The sequence below is a fragment of the Odocoileus virginianus genome, chromosome 1, assembly GCF_023699985.2.
Source record: "Odocoileus virginianus isolate 20LAN1187 ecotype Illinois chromosome 1, Ovbor_1.2, whole genome shotgun sequence".
NCBI classification, from domain to species: Eukaryota; Metazoa; Chordata; class Mammalia; order Artiodactyla; family Cervidae; genus Odocoileus; species Odocoileus virginianus.
The window spans coordinates 84,466,250-84,480,072 of record NC_069674.1 but is presented as its reverse complement, the minus strand read 5'-3'; the positions used below and the strand labels follow the sequence as shown (position 1 = coordinate 84,480,072).

The following is a 13,823-nucleotide window of genomic DNA, read 5'->3' as shown; positions in this document are numbered from 1 at the left end:
TATGGTAGGCATTTCCTCCAGCTGTCAAATTTATGTGTATTTTGTGTTGGGGTATGCTGATGTACTTGCTGGAGGTGAACACCTTGACGTAGGTATGTATAGAGGCGCATATCCACTGCGATCCCGATGCTTTGGCCATGCCGGTACTACAGCGTGTTGCCCAGTACAGGGCCCCCTTGCTGGTGACCTAGTTTATACATGCGCATGTGTCTACGGGAAGGCCAGTCTCCTGACACATTCCCTCCTGTAACAGTATCAGTGGGTTTTCGAAGCGAGTCTGTTCTCCTTTGTGAGTCTCTGCATTCAAACGCTAGAGTCCACCTATCAGTGATGCCATGTGGTCTGTGTCTTCCTCTGCCTTACTTCACTTAGTTGTCACTGGTTCATTCCCTGTTGCTGCAAATGCTATTATTTCAACCTGATCTATCGATCACTCGGTAACATTCCCTTGTATATAGGTATAGCAGCTCCTTTATCCATTCAGATGTGGATGGACATCTAGGATGCTTCTCTATCTTGGCTATTGTGTATAATACTGCAGTGAACATGTTACCTTTTCAATTTATGGCTGTCTATGGGTATATGCCCAGTAGTGGGATTCCTGGGTCATATGGTAGTTTTGGTTTTTTAAGGAACCTCCATGCTGTTCTCCACAGCAGCTGCAAAAATTTAAATCCTTACTAACAGTGCAGGGGTCTTCTCTTCTCCACACTTTCTCAGCATTTATCATTTCTAGACTTCTTAATGATGACCTCTGTGAAGTGACACCCACTGTTGTTTTGATTTGTACTTCATCTGTATACCTTGTTTGGAGAAATGTCAATTAGGTCTTCTGCCCATATTTTAATTGTGTTGTTTGGCTTTTTTCATACTGAGTTGTATGAAGTGTTTACTATGATGGGGGGTATGACTGGGGTTGTGGGAAGCATAGCCCTAAATACATTTCAAACTTATATTTCCAGTGATTAATAGGAACTGAAGACAAGGTAAGAGGTTTAGGCTAGGCTAGATTTTAATGAGCAAATTCCAAGATAGAAAAGGAAAAACCTAGATTAGTGTAGCATGTAAGAAATGTTTTGAAGAATATGTGCATGATACCATAATCAGAGGTTTCTGTATCAGGTAAAATCTGTCACTGTTATAGGCAAGGCAAATGACCAGTTCTGCTACTGTCATTGTGAAAAACCATGGATAAATTTAGTTTCAAGTTCAGCATACTTTTTTCTTAAAAAAATGTAAACATAACATGTGACAACTGGATGTATTTTGCTATGAATAGCATTAATTTAACAGCTTGATAGGCCATTACCATCAGGAATTTAGAATTGTTTCACTAAACCATTAACTTTTAATATTAAGTCAGACATTACAATTATGTATTCAAATTTAAAAATTTTAAGGAAGCATTCATAAAACATTTTCTAGGTATGGCACTACATTAAACCCTGTGAACATGACTGGGTTATTCTAAATCTTTTTCAACTCATCCTTCAAACCAGTGCTCTACAAAACAAAGATAATACAGGCCTCAGATACAATTTTTAAATTAAAAAGCAAAAACAAAAACGGAAAAAGCCAATTTAATATTTTATTTACTCCACTATACCAAAATATTACAATCTCATACAAAACTGAGGTATTTTGCATTCTTTCTTTGTACATCTTCAAAGTCTGATATGTTTTACACTGACACCTCATCTCAAATCGGACTAGGTTCATTGTGAGGGCTAAATAGCCACATGAACTTAATGGTAAGAAAAGACACTGGCTCACCCCTTTCTACTGTCTGGCACATCTGCTTATAGACAAACATCATGAATGACTCTCCCAACTCTCTTCTATTGGTACAGACATTAAACAGAGTAAGAGCAGTACTGCGTCTGATACTAGATAAACGGCAGCTGAAAGGGGCTGCCCTGGATCACAGCAGTGGGAAGAGAGAATCTTCTTTTAGAACTTACCAGCATTAGCAATTCTCAGTCTTTTCTTACTTATATTGTATGGGTGCATCTGTCTCTCCTATGACATTCCATGAGGGAAGGAATCATTTCTGCCTTGTTTGCCATCATACCCCCGATCTTAGAATGATGGTCTACTATGTGTAACACAAATACATTGAATTTTGTTGAATGAATGAACACAATCTTGCATTGATTATCAGGCCGAACTCACTTGTCCATTCATTCGTCAGTGTTTTCCAATAGTTAAGACATATTCCACATTTTCTCAGTGAAAGCAGTGAATAACTGTTTTCATAATAATTTCTAGTAGCTTAACTCAGTTATTAAAAATAGGAAAATTCCCCACTAGTCAGAATCACCTTTATCCTGTCTTCATCAGACTCTTCCTCTGAGAAAGAAAAGAACACACCACACATGCACAGAGAAGAAAGAACAGCACTGTCTCCTAACTCGTGATCCATGGGCAGGGCTATGGTTCTGAAGAGGGCAGTTTATAAAGCTCTGAAAACTTCAGAAATGCCTCTGACAAACCATCCCAAGGTAAACAACAAACACACAAAAAACCTAAAATTGGTAAATGATTTAAATTTTAAACAAAGCCTAATGACATGGCATGTAACATCATGACTAAATTCAAAACCTGTAACAACCACCACCCAAGCTCAAAACTCATTCTTTATGATATCCATTCTATCACCATATTACAAAAGTCCTTTTGTCAGTCTTGGGACTGTAGAAACCATTTTATTTAGAATGTATCCACTGGAAGAATGAAGGCAGTTCTTACCTTTCTATTCTGTATACAATAAATGGCACTTTAATAATACTGATATTTCCCAAATTAATTTTAGTACCCCAAACTCAACTAATCAAAATGTTCCCTGTTAGGCAAAATACTGCAATACAAAACATTTCTTAATTAAACTTTAGTCATCTACTGTGTATAAATCTTCTTTAAAAAACCAAATCATATTTAAAACACACAAAAGAAAATTATTTTTCCCTCTTCTTTTTAGGTGCATGTTCCACGAGTGGTGTAAGTTCAGCCTCCTCACTCTTTCTTTTCTTTTTCTTCTTTGTATGGTCACTTTGATAACCACTGGAGTCACTGCCTTGGAAAACAGGCTCTTGGTCCTGACCTTCCTGGTGCTTTTTCTTCTTCTTCTTCTTCTTCTTCTTCCGCTCTCCCTCCCAGAGGCCATTCACACTGTTACTAACCTGCAGGTCTGTCTCGTCCTTCATGGTAACATCTGCAAATTCTGCTGGCTCTGTGGTACTGCCTTCCGCTTCACATGGCTCTAGGTCTTTCTTCTTTTTCTTTTTCTTCTTTGGAGGTTTTTCAACAGGTTCATCAGCGCCAGTTTCTGGTGCTTTTTCAGGAACTGCAGAGCACTTGGTTTGTAAACTATAAGAATTAAAAAAATTTATAGGGCATTAAGCAAAAATAAAAGAACAAAGTAAGATCAAGAATATTCCAATATGGTAAGGTCTTTCTAAATTATGACAGTAGTACAAAATAACATGACTGTGACACAAATTTCAAATATTCTATTATCTCCCAGCACACTGAGTAGTCTTAGAAGTGTTAAATTTTTTGTTTCCCAAGTATTTTTCCCAGACTGTTTCACACATAAAAATGACATAAAAGTTTTGTCAAAACAGGGTTTCTGAATTTTAATATGGTTCAAAAAATGCTGAACCCTAAACATCACCACCCAGCCTTATTAGCCAAACCAGTAACATCTGATAGGGAGAAAACATACTTCTGGTATTTATCAAAATGTTGGCGTTCCCCATCTACTATCCCAATCCTCGTTTCCTTGTTCTTTTTAAACTATGCTTAAGCAGTACTGGATTCCCAGGTGGTACTAGTTGTAAAGATCCCCTGGAGGAGGGCATGGCAACCCACTCCAGGATTCTTGCCTGGAGAATCCCACGGACAGAGGAATTTCATGGGCCACAGTCTATGGGGTTGCAAAGAGTTGACACGACTGAGCACTCATGAAGCAGTATTATGCTGCAAAGCTCTGAGTATTTTATATAAGTAAATAAAAACAAAGATCATGAAGTAGCTCTCTACAGAACTGCTGTCCCTTGAATTAGCAATAGCCACACAGAACTATTTAAGTAATTTCAATAAGGTAACGTTAAAAACCCACTTCCTCAGTGACATACTAGTCACACATTTCAATTCCTCAAGAGTGAGGCTACTATATTGCACACATACAGCACACTTCTATCATTACAGAAAGTTCTGTTGGACAGCTGCTCTAAAACTTTAACCCATATTCTCACTGCTTATCAAGGCAGAATCTAGAAAAAGTTGCTAACAGAGGAAGTATGACCCCTCAACTAGGCCCTCCCATAAACCCAGGGTCAGGATCAGAGTATTTCCTAAAAGAATTCCAAACAAGAAGAATACAGAAATTAAATGATCTACCTGATATAATGACAATAATCAAATAATTTTTGTTTCGACTGTGTAAAATCAAAACACTAATAGTTATGTTAATATAACTAAGCTTCTAGTAGTCTCAAGTTCAAGGATTAACTTTTTTTAAAAAAAGATTAACAACATACTAGTTGTTAATGTTAACATTAACCACAACATGACAATACTTTGAAAAACTGAATTATTACAATGTAGACCACTTAGATGCAGAGCTTTAGAATATTCAATACACTGTCATAACACTTAAGATTCATATTTACATTGACTCTGTGGTTTAGAAGTACAAATAGTCTAAGAAATTAACCTTTAAGAGAGGGGCTTATGTTTCCTAAATTCAGAATTAAGTAGAAATGATTAAGTATCAAAATGGTAATAATGTGCTTAGGAACTGACCTAGCCATACTTAGTTTCCCCCGAATGCAGAATACTCCGGCAGCATCTGAGTCTAAACGAAATACTTCAAATTCTAGTTCATCACCCACGTTTATCTGCAGCGTCTGCCACTGGTCAGCTGGCATCTGCTCAGGTTTAGGGATGGAGGCATTGAAGCACTTATGGACCAAGCAGCCGATGTGGCTGGAGGACACTTTATTAACTGTACCCTGAGAAGAGGGAAAAAATGAGTATTACAGCAAGAGGAGTGCCAAAAAGATGAAACGAACCTTACAATCTTTAAACTGATCTTCAAAGAGAAAATACCAAAATAATGGCATGATGTAATATCAAAAAAGCTAATCTTCATTTAAAGCTTACCACATGTTACACTAAAATATAAGTTTAGGAACACTAGAATTTTTTAGAAAGCTCACCTTGAGCATGGCTATTTTAATGAAATCATAATGTTATTAGAAGCTTTGAAAGTAAAATAACAATACATTCTATATGATTTTAAGGTTAAAATTAAAATTTCCAAGTTTCCTATTTCCTTAATATAAACTAGATGAATGAAAACTTGAAGCTTTTTTAAAAATCACCTTTTGAATTACAGAACTATAAATAACATATATATATACAATGTGGTTTAATGTCAGCACCTCCTTCCACATGGGACAAGAGTAAAACCTGTCTGTCAACATAAGGAGTCTGGAGTCCAGAATGGTACATTCTAGGTGGTCTGTACAAACTGGTACATCTATACAATGGAATACTATTCTGAAACAAAAATAAGCTATCAAGAGAAAGACATGGAGGAACCTTAAACATATAGTGCCAAGTGAAAGAAACCAATATGAAGAGGTTACATACTCTATGATTCCACTATATGATATTCTGGAAAAGGCAAATCTATGGAGACAATTAAAAAAAAAAAAAGTAGTCGCCATGGTTTCCAGGGGGGAGAGGGAGCAATGAATAGGCAGAACACACAGGATTTTTAGAAAAGTGACCAATTATTCCATAGGAATACTATAATGTTGGATTCATGTGATTATACCTTTGTCAAAACCCACAGAAGCTACAATAGAAACAGTGAACTCTACTATATACCATAGACTTTACTTAATGTATCAATATTGGCTCAACAATTATAATGCACCACATCTTATCAATAATAAGAGAAACATTATGTGTGGTTTTTTGGGGGTGGGTAGAGTGAAATGTATATGAGAACACTATACTTTGCATTCAATTTTTCTCTCGCTGTAAAAGACAGTTTATCAATTAAATACTCAATGAGGAAAGGAAAAACTATCAAAATTTTAGAATTGTATAGAATAATATCTTCACAACCAAGAGGTAGCCAAGTTTCTCTGGTGGGATCTAGAAAGCAGTAAGTATGAGAGTATAACATGATAAATTAGAAAAAAGTATCAATATAATATAGTAGCAATGCTTTTGAAATAAAAAGACCAGTAACTTAAAACAGTATTGCACATATACAGACATACTACAGATGTCTAAAGGCCCAAGAAATGACACTCAACATGGCTTATTACTAAAAAAATGCACAGACACAATGCGATTGTCACTGCACAGATATCAGAACAGCCCTCACCAAGGAGTCCACAAACAATAAATGCTGAAGAGGGTATGGAGAAAAGGGAAGCCTCCTACACTGTTGCTGGGAATATAAACTGGTGCAACCAGTATGGAGAACAGTATGGAGGTTCCTTAAAAAATTAAAAACAGAGTCCCATACGATCTAGCAATTCCACTCCTGGGCATATATCTAGAAAAGACAAAAACTCTACTTGAAAAAGATACATGCTTCCAATGTTCGCAGTAGCATAATACCCAAGACATGGAACAACTCAAGTGTCCATCCACAGATGAACGGATAAAGATGTGTTATACATGCTGAAATATTACTCAGCCATGAAGTGCCATTGACAGCCACATGACTGGACTTAGAGGTTATCATACTACGTGAAGTTAAGTGAGACAGAGAAGAACAGATAAACATATGATATCACTTACATGTGGAATTTAAAAACAGGATACAAATAAGCTTATTTAACAGAAATAGATTCACGAAGGACAAACTTAGGGTTACCAAAGGGGAAGGGGGGAGGGGATAAATTAGGAGGTTAGGATTAATAACAAGGATCTACTGTGTAGCACAGGGAACTAAATTCAGTATCTTGTAATAATCTATAACAGAAAAGAATTTGAAAAATGTACATATACACGTATCTAAACTGAATCACTTTCCACTTGAAACAGAACAATGCAAATCAACTACACTTCATAAAAATTAAAAACCTAAACTGAAAAATTTTCTTTAAAAATGATTTTTAGTTACCTGAAATAACAATCCTTGTAAAATCCCAAAGTGTACAATCTCTTAAATTTTTCCAAATTACATAATTTAATAACTGTACAAAGAACAATAGGAAAAAAGATACATACCATAAGTTTTTGCCCTGGTTCAGGGCAGAAAATAACAAAATCTGCTTCAATGTTAAGATGAATGTGTCCTTGATCATCATAAATATCTCCTAATTCACCCACTACTTTGATGTTATCATAAGCAATGGGTACACCTAAAAGGCTATAAAAAAAAAGGAAAGGAAAATGTTATTTATCCTCTTTTAAACTAACCCATTATATGGATTCTGAGTCCAGAAAGTATACATCTCCTAATACAATCACACCCATGGTGAAAATATATACATATACAATAATATATGATTAGCCTGTAACAACTTTAGTGGTTTAATTTCACCCAGGGGTTCCAAAATAATGGCTAACTTAAAAATAATTATTCAATACCGAGAAACAAAATGTCCATTATCCAAGAGCAGTAAGTTGATCCTTCTTCCCTATTTGCTGTCCATTTGAATTCTAGTTATGCTAGAATGAGAAGTAAAAAATGAGACTTAGTAAGAAAAATGTCATTCTGTGACTATTACTGAATGAAGGCAATTTTGGTATTACCCACCATTACTGAATATCTGTACTAGATGGCATGTAGCAAGAGAAGTATTAGGATTCAAGCTGAAGCCCTGAATATTAAAGCCAATAACGTGATGGAGAAAAATCCCCAAACTGCAACTGTTGCTAGTGTAAGGAAGTAAGAAATACAATTATATTAGCTTTCCAGAACTGACTCTGACACTGTAATCTGTAGCTTGACAGTCAGGATTAGGGGGCAACTACTATTTCCAAAGACAGGGAGGCCTGATGTGCTGCAGTCCACGGGGTCACAGAGTGTCTGACACGACTGAGGGACTGAACAACAACTATTTCAAAGTTATTAAAAAACTGTAAGTAGTTACGGAGACGGAGCTGGTGGCTTCACTGCCACAGCCGTGACCTGTTTCAGCGAGCTTCCCTGACTCCCCGGCAAAGCTGAAGTCACGCTGCTCCACTCCTGCAAGACTCTGAGGACAGCGCGCATGCTAAGGCCCTTCAGTCGTGTCGGACTCTGCGACCCCATGGACTGTAGCCTACCAGGCCTCCAACAGTCTGTCCATGGGATTCTCCAGGCGAGAGTACTGGAGGGGGTGCCATACACTCCTCCAGGGCATTTTTCCTGACCCAGGGGTCTACTGCATTGGCAGGTGGGTTCTTTACCACTAGCGCCACCTGGGAAGCCTGAGAAAGCTTATCACTGTTCTTATTTATCTTTGCTTATATGTTTGGATTCCAGAGAGGACGCTAAGGTCTTTGAGAGCAGAGAACATTTTTGGTGAATTCAAACTTCTAGAATGGTTCACACAGAATAAAAGAAAGAATGTATACCTAGGAGTAGTTGTTTTAAAACAGCCAGGAGTCACTGGAATACAACTTAATTACCCAATTAGGAAATCCATAAACACTGAGATTTACTCCAGAAAGCCTTTCTTTGAATTACTAATTTCTGCATGTAGCTTTCCTAAACAGGAACCATACCATCACTAAGACAATATTCAGTTCAGTCACTCAGTCGTGTCCGACTCTTTGGGACACCATGAATCACAGCATGCCAGGCCAGACAATATTAGAGACCCAGAAAGCAAAGAGCAAGGAGGGGTAAAAAATAACTGCCATATCAGACAAAAAACAAAAACAAGACTTTGTTTCCCCAAATCAGTTTCCAGTGGGGGGATACTGCTGTCCCATAAGTGGCATTTGGGAGTCTGTGGGATAAATCATAGTTGTCACACCTGTGAAGGCCAGGGATGGGAGACATCCTGCCATTTTTACACAGCCTGACACAATGAAAATTGTCCCTGGGTCTGCATGATTTAAATGAGAGGACAAGCCTCATTTTCTAAGTATTTATAAACAGCTGATTATAGTACCTAACTTAATGTATGTAATTATGAACATAAAATCATCTTTGCATGGTTTCAATATCAATTAAAATTTTCTGGAATAGAACTAGTATATAAATTCAAGAGTAGATTGTTTTGTAAGAGCATTTTACCATTTAGACACTGTAGGTGATGTGAGTTGTCAACTCAAAACCCCCGCATCACTCTACATTTGCAACTAATACTTTCACAATGATTCAAGATGCAGCTTCAGGAGGCGTCTAACTACTTTATTCTTTCCAGGTAGCCATGCGTGAGTGTTATCGCACTGAAATACATTTTGTTGTATGAGAGCTCTAAATGAATTTTTTTTTTTTCCCCCGATTGTGTTGGTAGATCATATTGGGTTGACCAGAAGGTTCGTTTGGGTTTTTAAAAAACCCAAATGAACTGTGTGGCTAATCTAATATTATCTTTAAGTTTAATTTCAGTAAAGTATGTTTCAAGAGAGCGAATGGAGTTCTGCAGGGTTCAGAACTGCTACCTACAGCTTGTGTCAATTTTGCAAAGCAACTCATTGCATAAAATATACTAAAATTCATCAAAAGACAGACACCTCAACATTATATCTTTTCCTCTCTTGCTTTTCTGAAACCATCCTACGTATGTTTCCAGAGTGTGGTAGGTAGCCTCACTTGAGATATTGAGAGAACAATCATATCAAGTTTAAGGGATCAATAGATTGCAAGCACACTTAAGACTTTTATGTATTATACATGAGAATAAAGGCTGCCTCTACACTGAAGATGGGGAAGGAAATGGCAACCCACTCCCGTATTCTTGCCTGGAGAATCCCATGGACAGAGGAACCTGGCAGGCTACAGTTCATGGCGTCGCAAGAGTCAGACACAATTTAGCAACTAGACCACCACCTATACTGAAGAAATTGAGTAAACACGGACTCTTCATGGAAACTTGTAGTCCACTTATGCTTTGAGACATTCTGAATTAATAAACTGGAACTACTGGGAGGGAACATATTTGCCATTTTCAAATAACTCAAGAGCTGTCATTGATGAACTCTCAAAGATAGAAGTTTTAATGTTATTATTAGAAAATACTTTCTCTAAGCAGATTTTTCAAAACTGAAATGCGATCATCTTTTAAAAAACTGTCACTGGGGGAAAACGGTAGACAATCTGTCAAATAGGGCTGCTGCTGAGATGACTAATGTAAGAGCTATTCTCAACTCTTTCCTTTCCTCATTTCTTAAACAGAGAAGCAGGTCCTCTCTGATGGTACAGGATGGCCCCAAAGTCTGGAAACAAACTATATGATAAATGGTTGATCAGTATTACAATAACTGATATTTTCAATGTTTTGTCCCTCATTATTAATCTATGGTACCCCATTTGCACAGAATAAACTGGAGTTTTCAGCACACTCCAAAAATAACGGGGTCAGGTGGGGCGTTCAGATCTGTTCAGAGTGCAATTGAGGCCACAGGGTCACACTATCCCAATTCTGTTACAGAAATTATCATTATCCAATCAGCTCTTCATCTCTCTGGGGTAATGGCTCCTATTCCCCTAGGCCTGTCAAGTGGAGCCATTAATTGGTTACAGATCAAAGATTTGTTTATGTTTCCAGATTTTATGACTACCTTACATATCCTTAACTCTCCCAAATGCAAACTCTAATCAATTTTCTCTACACTTTGTAACAGTCTAACTATAAACATGTTCTCCATGCTTATTGTCTCACCCTCCTTAAACCACCACCTAACGCTATCAAGTGGTTTCTTAAACTACAAATCTGATTTGTAGTTTGAGACAGAGATACCACTGTCTCAAGAGTGTTTTCTGAGTTGGAGACTACCTAGAGGATGAAGTGGTAACCCAGTTTCCGGCTTAAGAAAACAGAAAAACAAAAACCTAAAACACCTGGCAAAGGCAGGAAAGGAGCAAAATGGCCACCCTCTGAATTATCCTCCGCCCCGTCTCTGATCCACCCACCCCTAACTGCCGAACTTTTCAGCTGTACCCAATGTCTTTCTCCTGATATATAAACTTTAGTTATAAAGTGCTCACAATTATCTGGTCAAAGTATTCTATTTCACAGCTAGTATCCATTCGTTTATGCCACTCTTTTTGCGCAGAATGCTACTATCTCAGAAGTTCCCTCCTCCTATCGAGTTGTTCCCAAAGGTCCTAAGATCCAATTCACCACTCTACTATAACTTTAGATTTGTCAGATTTTAACATTTCATTGGATTTATCTTTTACTAGCGCTTATAGCTCCTGAAATAAGGGTCTTGTTTGTTTCTTTGGTTTTATTCCCCAATTCTCTAGTATACAAGATAGACCCACAAGTGAAAGTGTGTGCCGGTGCTTGGAGGAAGCTGTAAATTCTAGATCTTAGTAGGGTTCAGGATCCCTTGAGAAACTCTGCCCAGGTGATTTTCCAATATCTTACTTTAAATGCACTAGAAGGTTTTTTCCAACTTCAAAAGCAACAGGCTTTCCTATTCTTAAAAAGGAAACAAGGTGAATAGTATTTCATTCATCCGTGATCAGGTCCAAGAGAAAAAAAACCCTGGGAAAGAACCAGGGTCAAAACAAAACCAACCTTCGTGGTTTATAAATAAACGAAGTATTAACGCTTCGCGTATAATTTTCTATATAGTGAGAATGTTTTTAACTACTGCATTCCTAACTTTCATCATCAAATGAGAAAACGTACAGAACTAGACGGTCTCCAGACCCCCGGTCTATTTTTATCTCTGTCTTGCAACGAGCTTCTTTTTACCCCTTCCGCTTACACAATTCCTGTCACCGTAACGTTTTCTTTCCTGCCTTCGAAAGGGACTCAGCACAGATCTTGACCAGGGAGGCCCTAGTCTCCCGAGGTGGACTGCGACTCCAGAATGCCCCGGGGCTAAACTCGCGGAAGCTGGTGGGACCCCCTTCTGTTGCCACTAACCGTCCACCTGCTGCCCCATCCCGTGCCCCAAGGGAGCGGCAGGCAACGTTAAGATTATTAACGTTAAGATTATGTCCCCTCTGGGAACAAAAAATCTAAGAGACCAGTACCTCTCGGAATAGCGCAGGAGCTCTGCATTGAGCTGTTCTCGAATACCGGTGCGTTTCCTGTTAAGATAGCGCGGCGACAGGGCGATGTGTCTTCGGTGCGGCCCCGCCACCAGGCAGGAGTAGCGGCTGTTCACAAGCGCACAAGCAGCCGCGTAGGTAGGCAATTCTAGGCAAGGCAAGACGCCGGCCGGCCCTTCTGAGGCCGCCTTCGGCCGCGGAGGCACTGAGCAACCCGCAGCCATGCGGCTAGCTACGTTTCCCACGGCGCGCACTAATGACGCAGTCAATAACCGCCTATCTCCGGACGCCGCCTTTTACGTCATCCAGCAGCTACCACGCCCCTAGGAAGTTTCCTCTCCCGTGGCTGCAGTAATTCGTTCTTACCAGCAGGGGGCAACCGTTCCCCCCCACCCCACTTGAACCACTGTGAAGCTAGGAACCTGTGGTTAAGGATTGAGCATTCTCTAAAGCCAGCCAGCACCTCATCCCTTCAGGGAGCAGAAGCCTATATTTTAGCCAACTCCCTCAACAGATTTAGAATGTAGATTTAATAGGGAGGGGTTCACGCTTTGATCATATCCAGTAGTGAGGGGGTTTGGTAGATTTACAAGGTTAGACTGTACAATAATAAATTTAAAATATTTATGGAATGTATTTCCTGCAAAGAATCCAATCCTAAGAAACAGTCCAGATGTCTCAAATGCAACCCTTCCGGAAACGAACCCACCGTCTCTCTCCAGATCAGTTTCTCTCCTCATTCTGTAATCACTAATTCAGGAAATAATACGTACCCCTCCTTCTAAAGGACTCTGTCCAGCTGTCATCCGTGGGGCCTCTCTGCTACCTCCAGACATCACACCAGCCCGAACGCTCGTGGGACCCAAAGCTGAAACATCCCTCTATTCGGACGTTTCTCTCAGTTGGTGCTTCCAAAACTACAGAATTGTGTGTGGAAGCTTAAGTTTCATGGCCAAGAAGTGCAACCCGATCTCTGAAACGCAAATATGACCATGACTTGCCTTGTTTAAATCCCCACACAGGCGCCTCGTTTTCCAGAGGATAACCCAAACTCCTTAATCTGGCTTTTAAATTGCCAAGCCATTTTATGATTTGCACCCAGCAGTTTCATTACCCACTCCTCGCTTTACACACTCAGCTAGGCACACCCATGCTCCCTGAGCCACTTTCAGCCCACCTCTGCCCTCCCCACTACCTCTCTCATCCTTTCCCCTCCTCCCCCTCTTCCTCTCCTGCTCTTCAGTCTGACGCTGTTCCTTCTGTCTGGGAACAGGGTAGCTTCTCTCATACGGGAAAACTCTACTCCTGTGTTAAATTTCAGCTTAGATTTCACATCCGTTTCCTCTGCATAGTTTGTTTGTTGTTGTTGTGTTGCTAACCCCGTGGACTGTCGCCCGCCAGGCTCCTCTGTCCATGGGATTTCCCAGGCGAGAATACTGGAGTGGGCTGTCATTCCCTTCTCCAGGGGATCTTCCCAACTTCTGAACCCAGGGATCCAACTGGAGTCTCCAGCATGGGCAGGAGGTTCTTTACCAGTGAGCCACCAGGGAAACAGTGACACCCCACCCCCCCCACTCCACTCCCGCCCCCCGCACAGTTTACTACCGCCCTGGTTCTCTCCCCA

The 13,823-nt window shown here is 39.5% G+C and overlaps 1 protein-coding gene across 1 annotated transcript; it reads right to left on the bottom strand.

Annotated features, from left to right (window-relative positions):
• Positions 1 to 1,568: 1,568 nt before the first annotated feature.
• On the bottom strand, positions 1,569 to 12,459 carry POLR1F (RNA polymerase I subunit F). Its single transcript, XM_020916750.2, has 4 exons — positions 12,182 to 12,459; positions 7,261 to 7,402; positions 4,807 to 5,015; positions 1,569 to 3,366 (listed from the first exon to the last, which is right to left on the bottom strand). Exons 1-4 carry the CDS (start codon positions 12,421 to 12,423, stop codon positions 2,955 to 2,957), a joined length of 1,005 nt encoding a protein of 334 aa, XP_020772409.2. The 5' UTR covers positions 12,424 to 12,459; the 3' UTR covers positions 1,569 to 2,954.
• Positions 12,460 to 13,823: the final 1,364 nt, after the last annotated feature.

Coding starts and splice junctions, on each gene's coding strand:
- POLR1F (XM_020916750.2), bottom strand. CDS start 12,423: ATGGCTGCGGGTTGCTCAGTGCCTCCGCGGCCGAAGGCGGCCTCAGAA. Junction 7,403..12,181: donor CTCCTGCGCTATTCCGAGAG/GTACTGGTCTCT, acceptor TTTTTTTTATAG/CCTTTTAGGTGTACCCATTG. Junction 3,367..4,806: donor GGGAAACTAAGTATGGCTAG/GTCAGTTCCTAA, acceptor TAATTCTTATAG/TTTACAAACCAAGTGCTCTG.